Source organism: Antrostomus carolinensis, unplaced genomic scaffold, assembly GCF_000700745.2.
Source record: "Antrostomus carolinensis isolate BGI_N321 unplaced genomic scaffold, ASM70074v2 scaffold35804, whole genome shotgun sequence".
NCBI classification, from domain to species: domain Eukaryota; kingdom Metazoa; phylum Chordata; class Aves; order Caprimulgiformes; family Caprimulgidae; genus Antrostomus; species Antrostomus carolinensis.
Genome location: NW_010313441.1, coordinates 1 through 18,675, shown reverse-complemented (window position 1 = coordinate 18,675; position 18,675 = coordinate 1). Strand labels below are relative to the sequence as shown.

The 18,675-nt window shown below is 35.6% G+C and overlaps 1 protein-coding gene across 1 annotated transcript; it reads right to left on the bottom strand.

Moving 5' to 3' along the window:
• Positions 1–522: 522 nt before the first annotated feature.
• On the bottom strand, positions 523–18,665 carry LOC104520292 (transcription factor SPT20 homolog; the record flags this gene model as incomplete). The annotated part of the gene is made up of 16 exons (XM_010167365.2): positions 18,581–18,665; positions 17,495–17,535; positions 16,692–16,727; positions 15,440–15,498; positions 15,285–15,351; positions 11,459–11,588; positions 10,846–10,949; positions 9,720–9,836; positions 9,535–9,588; positions 8,488–8,627; positions 7,065–7,221; positions 6,918–6,974; positions 5,819–5,890; positions 4,798–4,955; positions 2,754–2,786; positions 523–640 (listed from the first exon to the last, which is right to left on the bottom strand). Coding segments are annotated over exons 1-16 (1,428 nt in total), but the record flags the coding sequence as incomplete, so codon positions are not given.
• Positions 18,666–18,675: the final 10 nt, after the last annotated feature.

The window sequence follows — 18,675 nt, the reverse complement described above, 5'->3', positions numbered from 1 at the left end:
ATATATATAAATACTCATACATACATGCATGCACATGTCTGTATATATATAAACACATACAGAAAAACTCATACTCCTTTCTGCAACCAGCATTGTTGCAGTTTAAAAGTAGGTACTTAGGGGAAAGATGTAGCAAAGGAAACAGTTCAAAAGATACAAAATTCATTTCCTACTTGTAGCCTAAATACAGTTCACCACTAGAGTACTGAATCTGAGGAAGAAAGCCAGAAGCAGCAAGTAAAACACAAGGCAATGCCAACAGGCATGGGAATCTGGGAATGCAGGCGTTTCTACTGGATGTGTGCATAAAAAGGATTTGGTACTGGTTTTTTCAGAGGGTTCTTTTGTTTGGATTTGTTTGTTTTTAAAGTCTTCATTTCTGAAAGATTATGAAAATAAAGCATTTAAAAATTCATTCAGAATTAAATTTTAAGGTTATTTTACTTCTAAATGTGGATAGCAAAAATTATTCTGATAATGCAATAATCATGTACAAATAAATGTATGGCTTGATAAACTCACTTCCATTTCCTTCCCTGGAGAAAGATGACTAAGATTGACTGATCCACCTGAATTATGAAACATTTTCACAGGACATTTAGCTTCATTTTGCACTAACTCCTGATACTGGTTCACCACTCTGAAACAAAGAACGTATGCATAAAAAGATTAACAACTTTGAACTTCTAAAGTAGATACATACATGTAAACACATAATTGTATATGTTACATAGTAATATATTATTTATTTTATATATAAGTATATATTATTTTATATAGATATATACTTGCATAGAGATGCACATACATAAAACTTATCTATATCTCTTTATAACTTTCTATTTTATGTTCCTAGGCTCTTTTCTTGAGTTTATTCCATTTGAACTTTTCTTTTAACCACTGTCTTTTTTTCTAACGCAAAACACAGTTTGTTTGAAAAACACTATTTTGGAGGAATATGCAAAACAGTAGAGAGAACAGTTCCCTGCCCAAAAGCAACTGCAGTTCTTTGGGATGTTAGTCAATGGGGATCCCATTCCCTTCACATGGGTCCAGAATCTTTTATAAAGCTGTGTCCTCTGCTTATGCTTGCTTAGAACAGTCAATTTCCTCTAACTTGTGGTCTATGTCAGATGAGGACTCTGAAAGCAAGGGGTGAACTAAGAGGTCCATCCTAAACGTACATGCAAGAATCAGTTATCACATCAAAAGTGATGTGACTACTCTTCTGAGCACCAGGACAGACAGGTCTTATTCTGTGAGACTAAAAAGCAGTGGCGTATCCAGGAATTTAAAGCATCAATAGCATCAGGCAAACAAGTTTAAAATACTGTTCTACCAAATCATTCTATCTACATCTTTACTAATTTGACGGAACTAAGTTGAGGAAATATTGTTTCACAAACATGAACAGAATATACAAAGTGACCCTGCATACTTGAAAATGAAGCTGAAGATCTGTTGTCACTCACACTCTGTCACACTGAACCTCAATGAAAAAATGCTGGAATATCTCCATTGGGTTACACCTAAATGCTATGAAGTACACTTTATTTTGGTATAGAACTGATTCAACATGCTGCTGCGTGACTAATGCAGACATAAGCAAGGGGCCTAAGCTACACAGCAGAGGAAAGGGTGCAGGGTATTTTTTTCAGCAATTAGGTTTTAGACTGCCTTAAAATTACAGAGGAATGGGATTAATAAAATGCTGTGTACTCAAAAAGGTGGTCCTGCCCCCCTCTATGGCTTCTTCTTGTCCTGGTTCCTGAAACCTAACTACTTATTAAAGGATTTGTGCAACCCAGTGGCAAACATGATCAGGAAAACAAACCCAGTTAAAACTAGATCCCTGAATTACTGTTATTTTAGTTTTTAGCTAACCAATCTCCCAGTTCAGCTTACAGCACAGACTGCAAAAGTCTCTATCAGCACAATGGAGGCAGGAGAGAATATAAGCAAACAATTTCTTGATCAAAATTATCTATTAAAAGAAATAACATAATTATTGATTTTTGACCAAATCAAGGACTCATCTTCCTGCCAAGCACATAACACATAATGGGGGGGAAAGGGGTGGGTGGGGTATGGGGTGTGTAATTGAGCATCACCTCAACGTCTCCTGTGAGGCACAAAACCACAACTGGCTTTGACAGAGATTGCTTTTTAAAGGTTCTGTGCTCATATGCACAAACAAACAGGTATCTAGTGCAATGCACACTGACAGACATTTGAAGAAATACTCATTTTGCTGCCTCACTTATCCCAGAACTGCTGATCATAATCATTCTACAACTAACATATACTAAAAAACCTCTTTTGTTACTTGCTTGTCTAAGAAAGCTGAATCAAGTAATGCACAACACAAAAAAATAAAGTTCAAATTAACAATTTCCATGACTGATGATTTATCATAAAAAGTCAAAATGAAATCTCTCCTAAGTGCTCTCAGAACTTTATTACTGCCTATGTAATCAAGAATAATTGTGCAAATAACTGTAACAACATGCTTGCAATTTAGGTAGTGGGACAAGCTGTATTCACATATCTGCTTTCTGCTATTCCTCCTTGCTTGTTAAATATAGAAACCACACACTGTATCCTTCTTGTTTTGATGATTAATTCCTCCTTTTTTCCTCATCTGTTCTGCATCTGTATCCATAACCACAACATTAGCAGTCATAAAGGCTAAAAGGAACAAAATTCATCATTTGGCATCAAGCCAAATGGTTGTACATACTGTATTAATTTACCTTTCAGCATCAGTCTTCGAACCAATAAGGAACCTGAAATGTAAAATGTATAATACATTTTCAATCATGAATTCGACTAGAAGAATACGTTTTTATAATCACAAAACTTCAAACAAATGTCCATGCTGCTTTTTTTTCAGACCTGCTGAAAATACAAGGGATACTGTACCCATTTATTATGTATTATTTAGTACCTGAAATACAAACTTGGCTTCATAACTATATATCCAACATACACACATACTCTAATACGGTCTCCCTTAAGAGTAAACTGCATACAAAGCAAAAGGCAGAATATGGAAGTTTTGCATTTTATACTTTCAGAATTGCTACTGTAAAAAGTACAAGGGAAAAGTTATGTATAAATCAGCATTTCAATATGCTCACTGAAATATAAAGCTAATATAAAGTTTTGACACACTGTGGGTGTGTCAAAACCAGTTCTACCTGTAATATTGTTTCACTTTATAGCAGAACAACAAAATGTCTCCTGTACCTTTTACTTCATATGACACCATGTTCTAGTAAGGAACTACCCAAATTTTTATGAATTTCAACTGACAGTGTCTTAAAAATAATGCAATCGAGCAGTGATTTCCGAAAAACCTCAAGCATCTAACGCCTATAAATCCTCTCAATTCCTGGCCTTCTTACACAACTGTAAGGTAGCACTGCTGTTCCAGTATGTGTGCTGGTTTTGACTGGGACAGAGTTAAATTTCTTCACAGTAGTGAGTATGGGGCTCTGCTTTGTATTTGTCATGAAAACAGCATCGATGACACAGAGATGTTTTAGTTATTGCTGAGCAGTGCTTACACAGAGTCAAGGTCTTTTCTGCTTTTCACCCCACCAGCAAGTGGGCTGGGGGTGCACAAGATACCAGGAGGGGACACAGCTGGGACAGCTGCCCCCAACTGACCAAAGGGATATTCCAGACCACATGATGTCACGCTCAGCATATAAAGCTGTGGGAAGAAGGAGGAAAGAGGGACATTCAGAGTGGTGTTTGTCTTCGCAAGTAACTGTTATGTGTGATGGAGCCCTGCTTTCCTGGGGATGGCTCAACACCTGCATGTCAAGGGGAAGTAGTGAATGAATTCCTTGTTTTGCTTTACCTATTAAATTGTCTCTATAAATGAGAAAACCCATGAGTTTTCTCACTTTACGCTTCAGATTCTTTCCCCCAGCCTGGTGGGATGGGGAGAATAAGTGAGTGGCTGTGTGGTACTTAGTTGCCAGCTGGGGTTAAATCATGACAGTATGGAATCAAACAGTAAATAGCTCAGTCCAGGAATAAAAAATCCTGAATATTAAGAAGATTTTAAGATTTTAATCAAAAATAAGATAGGAATGACATACGAGAAAATAAAAATAACTTTCATTAACAGAACTAAAATTTGCTCAGGCTCACTGCTCCTTGCCTTACTGAAATTCATAGGGTCTATTCTGTTGCATGGGTTCCTCCATACAAAGAATCTGGTGTACACAACAAAGAGCCAAGAATAGAGAATCTTTGTAGAACCACAGCCAATAGCAGCAGATTCAAAATGACAAAGCTTCTTAGAAGTTCACGTTTTTCTTCATAATTTATTTAGCCTAAATTTCTTCACATAAGTGTAAGCATAACATAATGAAGTCTTACGTTTTCACAGCATCAGGCAAATTTTGACAAGAATCAAAATTATGAGTAATACTGAAAGAGTGCTAACAATATCTCACTGTGCCTCCACAATTTGAGTTGTTGGTTTGCTTTGGTGGCAGGTTTTTTGCTGTGGGTTTTTTTCTTTTTTTCAACATATCTTTAATATAAAAGAACATGCAGATTTAACATAAAAGTACATTTGAGATATGATGGTTGCTTGAACGCATTTTGTTTTGGCTTTTTCTATTTAAAATTTTTAGGTTCATTAGCTGAATTTTTCCAACAAACCCCTTAAATCAGATTTCTAGCTCTAGAGCATTTTTCTAGCTGAAAAATGTAAGTAATGTTAGTCTTTCTTCATCTATCAGATCATAGCAGGGTATAAAAGAACATATAACTTACTGTGATGGAGTTAATACATTGTCATTTTCCTCATCACCTTTGAGTGTCTGAATTTTACCATAGTACAAGGGATTGCCAAGAGATTGAAAAATGGTCAGTTTAGTTTTTTGAAGCTGATTACCAACTTCACATTCAAACACATAATCATCTTTGATTTCCTAAAAAGACAGAAGAAAACAACAAAATCAGTCTTAAACAAGAGATAACAGAAAGAGCTAGTAAAATATGCCAGTTCTATAAAATATAGTAAGAAACACTCTACAAGAAGGGGTGCATTATCTAAAATGAAAGTGATTTGAGAAGAAGTAACCTAAAGGGATGAAAGGAAAGAGTTTATCATCTCTTAAAAATACAAAAATATCACAGACCCTAATCATGTTAGATATGGAAAGGCAGACTGGTTAAACATATATAGGAAGTTTTATATAAATTATGACAAAGCAAAAAAAATGTTCTGAGTAAAAACATTGATGATGAATTCTTTGTAATTTTGGAAGCAAGGTATTATGAATCGATTTATGGCTAATTATATTAAATGATGACTACTTATCAAACTGTAATTTATGCCAAAAATCTTAAGGTTCAACTTAAACATTGCAGAAAGAACTTTTTGTAAGAGGTATTTACTATTACTTAATCTATTTCCAAATTTAACATGTTGATTTTAACAGAGGCTCTTTTCCATCAATCTTTGAGTACTGAGTGAAGAAAGCAATTAATCGAGCAGAGTACTGCTCTCTGAAACTTATTATGCTTTCTTTACTACAAGGCAACAGCACGTTACCTGTGAGATCTTCCTTCTGTTTCTGGAAAACCTGAGGAAATCACAAGACTGAGCACATGCATGCTGGACTGTATGAATTACAAGTACCTGTGGTAATCCTTCTGTGTCTATATAACACATGGAAGATGAATTAAATTAGGGGAGGGAAAACTATTTCTGCATTAGTTAGATTTTGTTGAAATAAGAGGCATTTTCAATAGAGGCAGAGAAGTTTGGCCACAGGTCTAAAATACTCACATGGGCTGGCCAGACAGTTGGTTGCGAGTCATCAGGCTTGATAGACTTTTCCACTTTGGCATATTTTTCCACCTTAAATAAAACAGAGATATCAGAAAAGAAAGAACAATAGTCATATTGGGCCAGAGCTAAAGACAATCCAGCACATCATCTTGTTTTTAGCAGTGGCTAACATGATAATCTTAAAAAGTGAGTGCAAGAAATGTACAAAGATAGCTTGATATTTGTACAGCATCTCCCCTTTATGTTAAGCATTCAGAAACAGTAAATTGGAGAACCTTTGGAACTTTACACTCAATTCTGTTACATCGTATTTGCTTCTGTTAAGTTTAACAAAAACATGAAACGTAGCTTAAGGCTAGATTGAAATCACTGCCTGCAGTGTGGAATGGTTAAGAACTTTCACAATACCAGTAATTCCTAAAGACTCTGACTAGGTCAAGTACAACGCTGTTGATGTACAAAGGGAGAGAAGGTTTGTACAAACTTGCAGCATCATTTCTTGTGTCATGTGCACTCTTGCCAGCACTATGAAGTCCAAAGCTACAGTCTTGTCTAGTCTACTTGAGTCCCTTCTGTATACTAGTAGCACGTGTTTTGGCAGTGCCAGGAACCGAGAATGTGAATGTCTCAGAGGAGAAAGCACACAAGCATTCCCTACTAGAATTACCTGTATAAACAATTAAACTATTGAAAATATTATGTCCCATAGTATCAAAATGTCAAAAAACAGGAATTTCTATCAAGCTGAGAAGTGACTAATTTTTAAATAATTTCTTTACCTCACTTCTTTTTCTATTTTTTTATTATCAGATAACTTCAAATAGACATGTGCTCACTGAATCCACAGATGAAAAATATGAAAGGTCTATTTGCACTGTTTATCTCATCCAAACTATCAAGTTACAATTGCAGTGTATTGCAATGTAGTTTACCCTGTGTTTGTACCTTACAGCACAGACAAATAATTATAATGTTAAAAGTTACTCCCACTTTTAAAGGTCATTCTTTGATACTGGATACACTTTAGTCACTTCTTCATATAATACAAGATTCAATACAACTGCTGGTAATTCCTAATGGTAGCAACTGGACTTACATCCACTTCAGAAGGTGCAGTCAAGTAGCAAGGGTTCTGTTTCCACATATCTACGCACTGGAAGATGAAAAAGCAGTATTAATATATTAAATGTTTAAAATAAATAAATAGTTAGATGCATTGCCACCTATGTCTCAGAACACTTACATTTCCAGCTTTAGAAATTTTGAGGTCATACTGCTGGGCTCCTTTCCTCTCCTTTCTCTTCTGTAAGTAGTCAAGCAGTCTGAGCTGAGGTGGAGTTGAATAGTGAGCTACTTCCTGCTGTCTGTTCAGAGATGACCTTGTGTACCTTTTGAAGCACCTATGGTAAAATGACAGATAAGTTTGTAAAACTATCAAAGTGAAATTCTCCACTGCCTGTGTACAAACACAAAAATACGCAGGGGAACGCTACTTGCATTGAGACTAAAAGACAGCTTTTGAAATATGAATTTAAAATTGCTATTCTTGATTACACTGTACAACTCAAACGCTTGATTTCATATTTTCAAAAAATATTAGTATTCTGTTAATGTGTTTCAGCACTAAGAACACAGTTACTTCTGAAATGCATAATCCAAGTACGTTGTCAAAATGAGTAACTAACAGAAAAGTTGCCAAGCTTAAAGTATTTGTACATTATTATAGCTTTCAATTCTGTCAAATGATCTGTGTACTGCTTATGTAACTATAAGGTTATAAACACAGTAACTACCCTCCATTCTTTGTCTGATGCCAAATTCATTGGTACATTAATGGTGTTCTGGACTCTCATTTAACACCTTTGCCTACTTTTCTAGTGGAAAGTTTGCTGACCACCAAGCTCTAATATCAAGGACAGCTTGATCAATTTCACTATTTATACTTTTTTTAGACACTGCTACTGGTTGTACATTAGCATAGTATTCAATGCAAATCTAGTTTCAAATATTTCAGTAGTTCTGACAGACCATTAGTACATTTTCATTCTAGACAGTGAACGTAACTCTTAGTAGAACAAATGTGAACCATTTCAAGCTTTTGTTGGAAAAAAGTGAACCACCATATAGAAAAGTGAAACGATTTCTATGTTTTGTATGTAGTGTATTCCACATTACTTTTAAGTTTTCCAAGATTCTAAGAAGCCTACACTTCTGTGTAGCCTAAACGTCAAGCATATAAATAATTCATTTGATTTGGTCATTCAGGGTTAAACTTGTACACAGCTTTTAACAAATCAGAGAACAATATGCAAGACATACATTTATATATTTTACATTACTGAGCTGCCATCTGACTCAGCTTGCATCTGAACTATGCAAAAAACCCCAAATCAAAACTGCAATATAACAAGTTAAGAAAAAAATATAAACATTCCTCTGATATACAAAAATAAGCATATTACAGTATCTACCACTAATTGAAATGCAGTAGAATATTGAGCACTTAAAAATAAGATATAATTTCTTGACTGTTCCTCATATTCTTAATATTTAAGTAGATATTACTTTGAGTGTTGCATATGAGAAGCAAAATTTTCACATAAAGCATTGCTTATATTTTTCTTTGAAACATTTAAGATTTCAACACACTTCACACTGAAAACTACCGTTTCATGGGACGAGTATTCATCTTCTGCTTGTTGTACAGGAGTCTGTTTGTAGTACAGGTCACTGCTATTGAAGGATCAAGACACAAAGGCTCTGCTGTAGCCAAAATAAGTTGGCTCTCAAGCAAGAGTTTGTCCTCCTGTAATATACACAGCTATTAGTAAATACAAAAACATGAAGACTTTTACACTAAGTTGATAGATACCTATGCATATGTGCACATTATCTTTAAAGAAAACTGAAAAAATTGTTTGTGGACAATCAACGATAAAAATATTCAACAGTTAAGTATTACTAACCATTATGATGAGTTACAACATTTTGGGTGGGGTTTCCAACAGGAAAATAAATCCTTCTGAAAAGCAGAGGGTGTGTTCTGGGGTTTTGTTTGCATTTTCTTTGTTTGTTTTAAACACAGTACTAGTGGCAACGAAATCCATTTTCTGACAGTGATTTATATTGATGGTCTGGCAATCAGTGCTATAAAGATGATCTACCCAAGACATTAGATTACAATTTGAAATGGATTTGAGCAGGATTGTGGCTTTGAAATAAACATGAGCACATTGAGTACACCATGCTATTCAGTATTTAACTAACTGTAAGTGTACAACCAGAGTTATTTAGGATTCTATTTACTGTAAATATATTAATAGCAAAATGATGCTAGAGGACCAATTGTGTTATTAGACTGAAACTGCTGTTCTGGGGATATATGCTGGAGATGAATGAAGTAAGGTAAACTAGTCAGGGTAACTCCAATACCATCATTCTCAGTTATCAAAAATTAAGGTCCGATTCTCAAAGCTTTTAGCAAATCCTATTGTATTCTAAGGCATCTTGTGGGAAGATGCTATTAACAAGTTAATTTGGCAGCTCTCTGGAGTTTGTCCCATGTAGCCCTGTGCACATCACTGACAGTGTGAATTAATCAAAATCAATGAGTTTTATTTATAAAATTTTATTAAACAAATAAATTAACAATTTAAATAAATTTATTTTATTATCTATTTACCACATCACTGGAAAGTTAACTGCTAACCCACCTGCGTCCATTTGTGGTTGTCACTTGTTATAGAATGCACATCACAAATTAAAGTCTGAGAAAGAAGACATAATGGTAATTAGCTTTCAACTAAATATTAAGATTTCTTAACATACATTCAGTAACAGTTCATATCCAGTCTAAGAACTGCCACAACAGTGAGGAATGATTTAAAACACTTCTTACCTGCATTGTAGGACGCAAAAGAATGTGCTTGCTTTGGTATGTTGGAGATTTCATGTTACCAGACTGCCTATAGTCACGTATTTCTGCTATGACACATCCACAATGAAAAATATTAACCTAGTGGAAACAAAACCCTTCGTAAAAAAACAAGTATTTACCAACCCGCCTCACCCTCTGCCTCCAAAATGAAGTTTGTTACATATCACAGAATCACAGAATGTTGGGGATTGGAAGGGACCTCAAAAGATCATCTAGTCCAATCCCCCTGACAGAGCAGGAACGTAAATGAAATTACACAGGAAGGCGTCCAGGCGGGTCTTGAATGTCTCCAGAGAAGGAGACTCCACAACCTCCCTGGGCAGCCTGTTCCAGTGCTCTGCCACCCTCACTGTAAAGAAGTTTTTTCTCAAGTTTAAGCGGAACCTCCTGTGTTCCAGCTCACACCCATTGCCCCTTGTCCTATCATTGGGCATCACTGAGAAGAGCCTGGCTCCATCCTCATGACATTTGCCCTTAACATATTTATAAACATTAATTAGGTCTCCCCTCAGTCTCCTCTTCTCCAAGCTAAAGAGCCCCAGCTTCCTCAGCCTTTCCTCATAAGGGAGATGCTCCACTCCCTTCATCATCTTGGTGGCTCTGTGCTGGACTCTCTCCAGCAATTCCCTGTCCTTCTTGAACTGTGGGGCCCAGAACTGGACAAATACTCAGTGAGACTATGAACAAAACTAATTAATCACTGATTTTGTCAGTCTTTACTATGTACCTAGACATACCTAAAATACAAGTTTCAAATGTAGTGTTTTCATATGCCAGTAATGTAGTTTCAAGAAATTCCCATGTCAAATATTTCATAATGACAAAGAACAAAGGATATTTTGCTAGAGCACAGAGTTGAAGTTGTTTGGCATCCTTAACCATAGCAATCTCTCTTTTATCTCTTTCTTCCCAATATTTTTTCCCCTATCTATCAATTAAATATTTATTTGGGGCATTAAATATTACACTTCCAAACGCACAAATGTCTTATGTCTTGTAGCTGGAATCACCTATGTGAAGCATTCAAAAAATCAAGGTCTATCTGAGCACAAAACACAAGTTACTTTTGAAAACAAAACTTTCAAACCTGAGATTTTTCTAAAAGATCAACCAAAATAGGTGGTAGCTCCTCTGCATCCAAATATTCAAGCAGCTCTCCTTCCTCATAAGGCAGCCGAATGGTCTCGGAATCTGAATTTAAACAAAACACATTGGTTTTCTTTTGCTGATCAAGTTGAAACTTTAACAATGTGAAATCAAAAACAAGCTTGCCACAGGAAAAAGCAGGACAGGGGGAAACAGGCAATTTTTTTTGCAAAGTCTTAATTTTTTACATCAATTTCTGTTCTCAGAGCTTGATTTTGCTCTTATTGTGCCAAAAGGCAACATGTCTTAATAGCTCAATGGGACGAAATTTTTGCTGTGAAAGAAACAATTTGACAGAAGGAGCCTGAAGTGAGAGAAACTCAGATAAGCAACTCAGGAAGCTGAGGGGACAGAAAAGAATGGCAGGCTATCAAAAAGACTCATATCTACTGATTTACAGTGCACCATTAGAGACTGTTTCTGAGCACCTCACAGCTTTATGCACATTTAAGGGATTATGTTAGAAGTGAAACAGTTAAATGTAAGCAATAACACATTCTAATTATTTATAGAGCATTCTGAATATTTTTAAAAATAAACATCAAAAATATTACCTGAACCATTTTTTCCCCTGAGCATAAGCGAATAACCCTCATTTCCTGGATAGAGGTTCACTACCAGACATGACAACGTCTCCTGCATAACCAGCTTCTCAAGTAAATTCACATTTCGCCTCAGCTTCTGCTTTAAAAGTAAACAATGCTTATGAACATAATACTATCAAGTAATTAGTAGCAATAAAAACAATTGCTAGAATACAAGTACTACTTAGATTAATGTTGAAGTATATAGTTAGATGAGCCCAGTTAAATTTAACTGGACTGTATTCAGCTGAACATATTCATTATGCATGATACATACTTACACACACAGATTTTTTAAAAAATAAACTCCACTTGTTTAAATTATAAAAATCCTTGAATTTTAAGTCCACAGACAACACAGTTAACAACAAGAATGAGCCCATGCTACTATGTTGTAAATCTACAGTGCACTATTATTTGTATCATTTATACACTATACATTATTTGACAACAAGAACAAAATATTCAGTACTTTCAAACAGTCCTAACAGAAGCAGGTATTTCTTTCCAGGATTAAAGTATTGAATTACAGCATTTGGAAGCTTTCTTAATTGCATTGCCTTGTCTGTATTTGCTGAAATCTGATCCAGCAGCTGCAGAGACTATTCCCTTCTTTAATTGCAAGAAGGACTTTTTCCACACACAACAGATTTTTTAAAATTAATTAGTATGTTTCAAAGACCCCGTGTACATCCTACAAATTTAAACCATTTTAAAAGCCCCCTGAGAACTTAAAACAATGAATTCTAAACCTCAACGTTTTACACCTTCAGGTTGGAGGGTAGATTTTGTAGCCAAATACCAGGTCTGGGTAAAGCATTCACTGGAAGTTAACCCCAGCACTCAGACCGCCCAGCTACTCATTTCACCCAACAAAGCGGTAGCGGGCTCTCTCTTTTATCTCTTTTTGAACAAATTTATCTTTCCAGAGATATTGGGAAGATAGAAAGCAGAATCATTACTTATAGGGAAATCATTCCTAAGGGAAAAGTAATGAAAACAAACCCCCAATTCCCAGAGCAATCTAATCCAACAGATCATGTTAACAAGTATGCTGAGAAAAAGGGGAAAAACCTTTTTCATCGTGTCCTATGTAGTTCTGGAACCACTGCCCAAGGTTAACTCTTCCCCATATGTCACGAATGATGGTGACTACATCCTACTGCCTTTTACAGTTTAGAATTTGTGGAAACTAACACCAAGAAAAGGACAAAGTAGCACATAAATCCTGGAGAATTAATGGAGAAAGAACAGGAGGAGCAGTGGAGAACAGGGGAAAACATGTCAAGGCAACAGTAAAGGTAGTGAATACTCAGGAAAGCCAATATTTCACACAGGACTCGGGCGATGTAGCCTGTCAGCAAAGCCTTTTTCAGCTGAAACTCCTACTAACCACTCCCCACACCTACCCCAGAACAAGAGACTGTACATGCGCTGCATCAATTTTCAGACACATTGTGAGTAGGGGATGTAGCTATTGGGCTTTCACTTAGACACAGCATGAAGTTGTCTGGGGTACAGTAACTGCCATTGGAGAGCGAAGTCAACGCTCAACTACTCTTACATCTTTTCTCCTAAGAACTGAGATATTGTCAACTTCCGATGGAAAAGTTTTGTTCCAGTGTTGAATAGATTAATACTTTCATATTTAGTTAGGCAATGGCATCAGAAGGACAGAAAGGGATATGAGAATTCTGTAAGAACTGATTTTAAAAAGGATCATCAGGTTATGTAAGAGAGGTTAAGAAATTAATTATTTATATTAAAGTTATATTTTAAAATAAAAAAGAAAGCAATAAAAAAATAAAAACAATTCCATTCCTCTACCATTGGGACAGAATTAATTCTGCTTCTAGAAGCTGTTACTAATAATACTGTTAATGTTTCTAATTCAACTTTACTATTTTCATGACCTGAAGAAAAAGGATGATTCAGTTAAGGGCATTATTCCATCCAAAATACAGGTACTGAGTAATTTACACTAACTAGTAACCACTCAGAATTTATAAATAATTAATCCTTTTTTCCCCACAGAAATTTGTCTATGCAAGTAAGAAATAGTTAAAAGTTCTGATTTTATGGAAGGTCTCTGTTCCTTAAACACCTTATAGCTAAAATATATAGCAGTAATTCAATTGCAAGCGTAACTAAATTGAGATAATTACATCACTCTCTAAGTTAAATCTATGTGGTGAATGACATGTTACTTTTATTTTTTAATTTTTAGGTTCTGTTCAATAATAGTTGGCCAGTTATGGCTTGTTTTTTTTTTGTTGTTGTTGTTTTTTTCCTTTGCTTCATTTTTTGGTGAGTTAGGATGCTTAAGGAGGAAGACAGGTAAAGAAGAGGACAATAACATAGGCCTAAGAACATTTTTGACACTGCATTCATATGACCTGAACTTCTTCAGACATTCTAAGCACATTTTAAAATATAAAGCCTCTCTTAGACTTGGAGTAAATTAGCTTTTTAAGTACAAACATTTCAACAAGCAGGTGAAGTTACATTTCACTGAGCATGAAAACCAGCTTTCTCCTTTGAGCTGGCTATTAGAGATACAAGCTCAGAGCTGATACTGAGCATCAGCGTAAGCTCAGGTCTTGTCTAGAAAGATCTTAAAGATCAACCAATGGCCTGAAGTGTATTATATTTCTTAAGCATTCATCACAGTATGTTGCAACAGTTCAGACACCAAGCAACCAGGCCAGTTATACTGCTCTGTTACATCAGCTAAAACTCCTAACCCTCTCTGACTTTATTCAGAGAAAAGCTGAACTCCTCCCACCTGCACACGCACGCCACGACTGCGTGATGGCTGGGAAGCAGCACAGAGAAGGCACAGGTGCCTCCTTTTGCTCCCAGTGACTTCTGATGCCTACCACTGAATAAAGAATACTGGTACATCAGAATCACCAAAAAGAATTAGAGGTGCTCAATAATGAATATCTCATTCCTATTTGTCTTCTCATAGGCTTTTCCTTCCTTGGGAAGCAGCAGTACAGCAGATTCCACACTTGTTCTACTCACGCCATTTGATATTCACAGTTTAGCAAAGCAGCTTGTGCCTTTTATACCTTGGATTTTTGTTGCTAAGAAGCCTGTTTGAGTTTCTTTGTAAACATTATGAAAAAAATTCACAGAACATCTTGGCAGTTCATCAGTTATCAAAGAAATAAATCTGAATTCTCTGCATTTTTCCCATGGCAGTCATGCTAAGCAATTGATTCTGAAACAGTGACGCTGACAACAACGCGTGTGGCATTGACACCGGCCCTGAACCTGGCCACGACTGACCGCAGTGACACAGGATGAAGTCAGAATGAACAAGTCACTCGGGTCAGTCTAGAACTCACTATTCCTATTATAGCACTCAGCTGTTTTAACAGAACTGTTATCTAATAAACTTGTTAGATACACCTCTGCGTTCTAGACCATTCTTTTGAAATTCTCTCTTTTCCTATACAGAAAAGCATCTCAAAAGCACAATCTTCACAATCCTCTGACAGCGTTCTACCTTGTTACCTTTAAAAACAGATTTAGGGTTACCAGGTAGCTATTGGCTGTACCATCTCCTTGTTTTTATTTCAAACTGAACTAAGATGATGCTATTAAACTACACAGTTTAGTCCACAAAAGTCATAATAATAATTTCTCCTGTAGTGTTCGCCTTAGGTAACTACTACAACCAAAATTTCTTCTTTTTTTAACAGAGGAACTAAGTGAAATAAATAAAAAAAAAATTTATAACTTGCCTGTTCAGATAGCAATTAAAAGCTTCTCAGCAATTTCCACTTACCTTTATCTCAGGCTCTTTTTCACATTCTTCTATATATAAATCATAGAGTTTTTGAAATACAGATTTTCTGAAATTAAAAAAAAAAAGCTTAAAATGTAACCAAAATTAAATCAAAGAAATTCTATTTAAAAGCTAAATACTGAAACTCTTACTACCTTCCACTGGACAAATATTTTCTTTTGGGAGGTCTCTGACGGGCACTTTCAATTATATACTAGAAGAGAAAAGTAAAGAAAAAAAATAACACATCTATTACAAAGAAATTTAATTCTACCTACCATGCAACTTTAGATCATTACCAGACAGCGTTCTATGGATACAGAAAGTAATTAACAGTTATGGTTCATGACTGTTTCAAAAGGGCACTAAACATGATCTGGTGTATATTACAGTCATCAAAAAGGACCCATCTCAGTTTAACTGAAACACAAGATTTCATGGCTATGGCTTGATTTTACATTCATGTTTTGTAATTACAGTAGTAAATAACATGACTGTAGTAGTTAACACTACTGTACTTAGATGACTACTGTAGTAGTTAATGCTACTACACGCCAAGTTAACATGGCAACACACTGAAGTTAATATACTTCATAAGATAAGTATGACATTCTTAACATAAGATCCAATCACATTCACATGTACTGGCTGGACAATATTTATAAATCCAGTACTCCTCAACATAACCAACTTCAGGAAGTTTAGCTTTCCCCGGTTTCTTGCATTTACACTACTTTTCCCTATGGAGCTGTCTAAATACAATTCATGTACATTAAATATTTTGATTTAAAAAGTAGATATCATCCTACATTAAATGCATCTTATATTCTAACAAGGATTTTCCAAATCTTTATAGTTTGTCTGAAGTATTTTGATTAACAGCTTAGTTCAGAATTTCTGTGGTTCTCCCACAGAAACATTTATTTCCCATAACAGGGTTCAAAGTAACCATTATATCAGATAAAAGTACATGTATATGGAGGCGCTTGCCTCTTAGTTCTAACTGGGATACCCTTAAAAACACAAACAGGATTTTTGCCATATATTTCTGCCAGCTGTCTCTGGATCACCAGTGTACAGCTCTGCTTATTTCACAGCACACAGATTTGCTGGTTAGAAAGGGGAAAACTGAAGTCCTGCACAGTCTATGACCATTGCACCTGACGATGTTCTCGGTACAATCGGTAAGAGACAAATATGTGACATTGCAATTTTAGTGAGAATTTTGAAAAACCAGCATTACTTGTATAGGTGATTATTTATACACACACACACACACAAATATTTACATAAAATTGTAAATATTTATTCCACTGTTTTTCAGAAGAAATATAAAAATACAATAGTTATTTTTTAACTGGGAGACCAATACTCTAGATGCAAACAAATAACGTAGCAAGTCCTTACCTCTGCACGATCCAATGCCAGTTCTAAAGCTTGTTGCTGCAAGAATTATAGAGGTTTTTTTAGAAAGTACATTAACTGTTTAAACATCCTTATACATAAAAATGACTACAAAAACTCTATTACTACTGATACAAATTTACAGTTAGAAGATGAAGCTCAAACATTCTTTGGCACATACTAAACTTAGCAGCTGAAACTTCACGTAACTGCAACAGCAGGTTCTAATTTTGAAGTGTTTAGGTGTTTATATGAATATGTCATATTCATATGTAATATGAATTAATTTCATTTAGGTTCCTGCTTTGGCAGAGGGATTGGACTAGATGATCTTTTGAGGTCCCTTCCAATCCCCAACATTCTGTGATTCTGTGATTAAATACTTGTGGCTCTCTGTGTAAGTCTAGTGGATAACTGCATGACTTCAGACATGCAATTCACTGGCTGTTTGACAACAGATAAAAATCCATGGCAATACTGTCACCTGTGACTGGAAGATTACTATGTGCAGGGAGGATTTATACTTCATATTCAACTGTTTAACACCAGTCATGACTGAAAACACACCACTAGCTTTATATGAGAATTCCTATGATGCACTGGACAGTAACTAAGTGTTTACAAGTATTTACAAGCTATGAAGGAAGACATCCCTGAAAAACTAAATATTAGAACTCAGGAGTGACAAGCAATTTATTTGTTTTTTAATAAAATGAGAAACATTAATGGTATTCTTCTCAGCAGCTGAACAACTAGCACACTAGAGTGAAAAGATCCAAAAATATATTATCTGAATCATAACTTACCATTGTAGTTGAAGCCAGGTGACCCAATGGCAAAAGAAGTACTTAAGAAGTTTGGTGCAGTTGGTAAAGAATCATATCTTATGGTCACACTTGGGGTACTGGGGAAAAAAAAAAAAAGGAGGAGAAAAAATATCACTGAGAAACAAAATAAGTATTTTATTTAAATACAACATTTTCAATGGTTAAATGCACTTGAGTTTCATTTGCATAGTATCCTTTCCTCCACAGGCAGAAACAACAAAGTGTTTCCATTCAGTGTTAAGCGCAGAGGTCCCTGTTCTAATGACTACTACTACTTTGCACAATCATGTTACATTAGTTATATTAAATAGTAAAGCAACTACAGCAAAAAGTATAAGAATAACTGAAATTATAATTATACAGACAAGTACTCTTCTGTATTGCAGCAGTCTACCTAGACACCCCAAACATCCCATCCACAGATAAAGATACACAGAAGGCTAGAATATTTAAAGACAAGCATCCAGAACATTTAGTACACCCTATTAGTTTTCTGCTTTGCTTTTATGAAGGTGTTATTCCACAGACAACAATTTGACTAGAAGTGCTTTGTAGAACTCTTTTGAGATGTTAGTTTAATACTGACTCACAGTAGGCTGTCAGTTAAGAAGTGAATAAAATTTACAAAACACTCGCATGTTCCTTAGATGTCCTTGCCCTCAGATACTGTGTTCCTGTGCCATTTCATTTTTAAATTCTGCTAGATAGTTGTATTAAAAAACCTCACTCAAAACCCCAAATCTTTAAATCCCGTCCTTAGTATCATTCCTAATGCGGAGATGTAAAAATTCAAGATAATTTTGCTTTTGCATTTGAACACTGCAGTGCCTCATTCTGCTTGAAACATTCACTTAAGAAATTCCACCACACATAATTTTAATTTGTGGAACAATTTCTGTTGCAGCTACATTCCACATCAGCCATGGTTTTGGCAAACACCTTCCTATGTCTCAGATGACATATGCCTCCAACCTTACACCTTCCTAAACCTTACTCAGTGCTTTCAGCGCGGAAACAATTTCAGTAGAACAAAAAAAGCACAGACAATGACTCAGAGCTCCTCACAAGGCTGGAACCTGCTGGCTTCTCGCAGACGCCGAGGTGGTGGGCTAAGAGGAGGCTGCAGAGGAAGGCCCGGGGGCACATCCATCCGGGCCGCC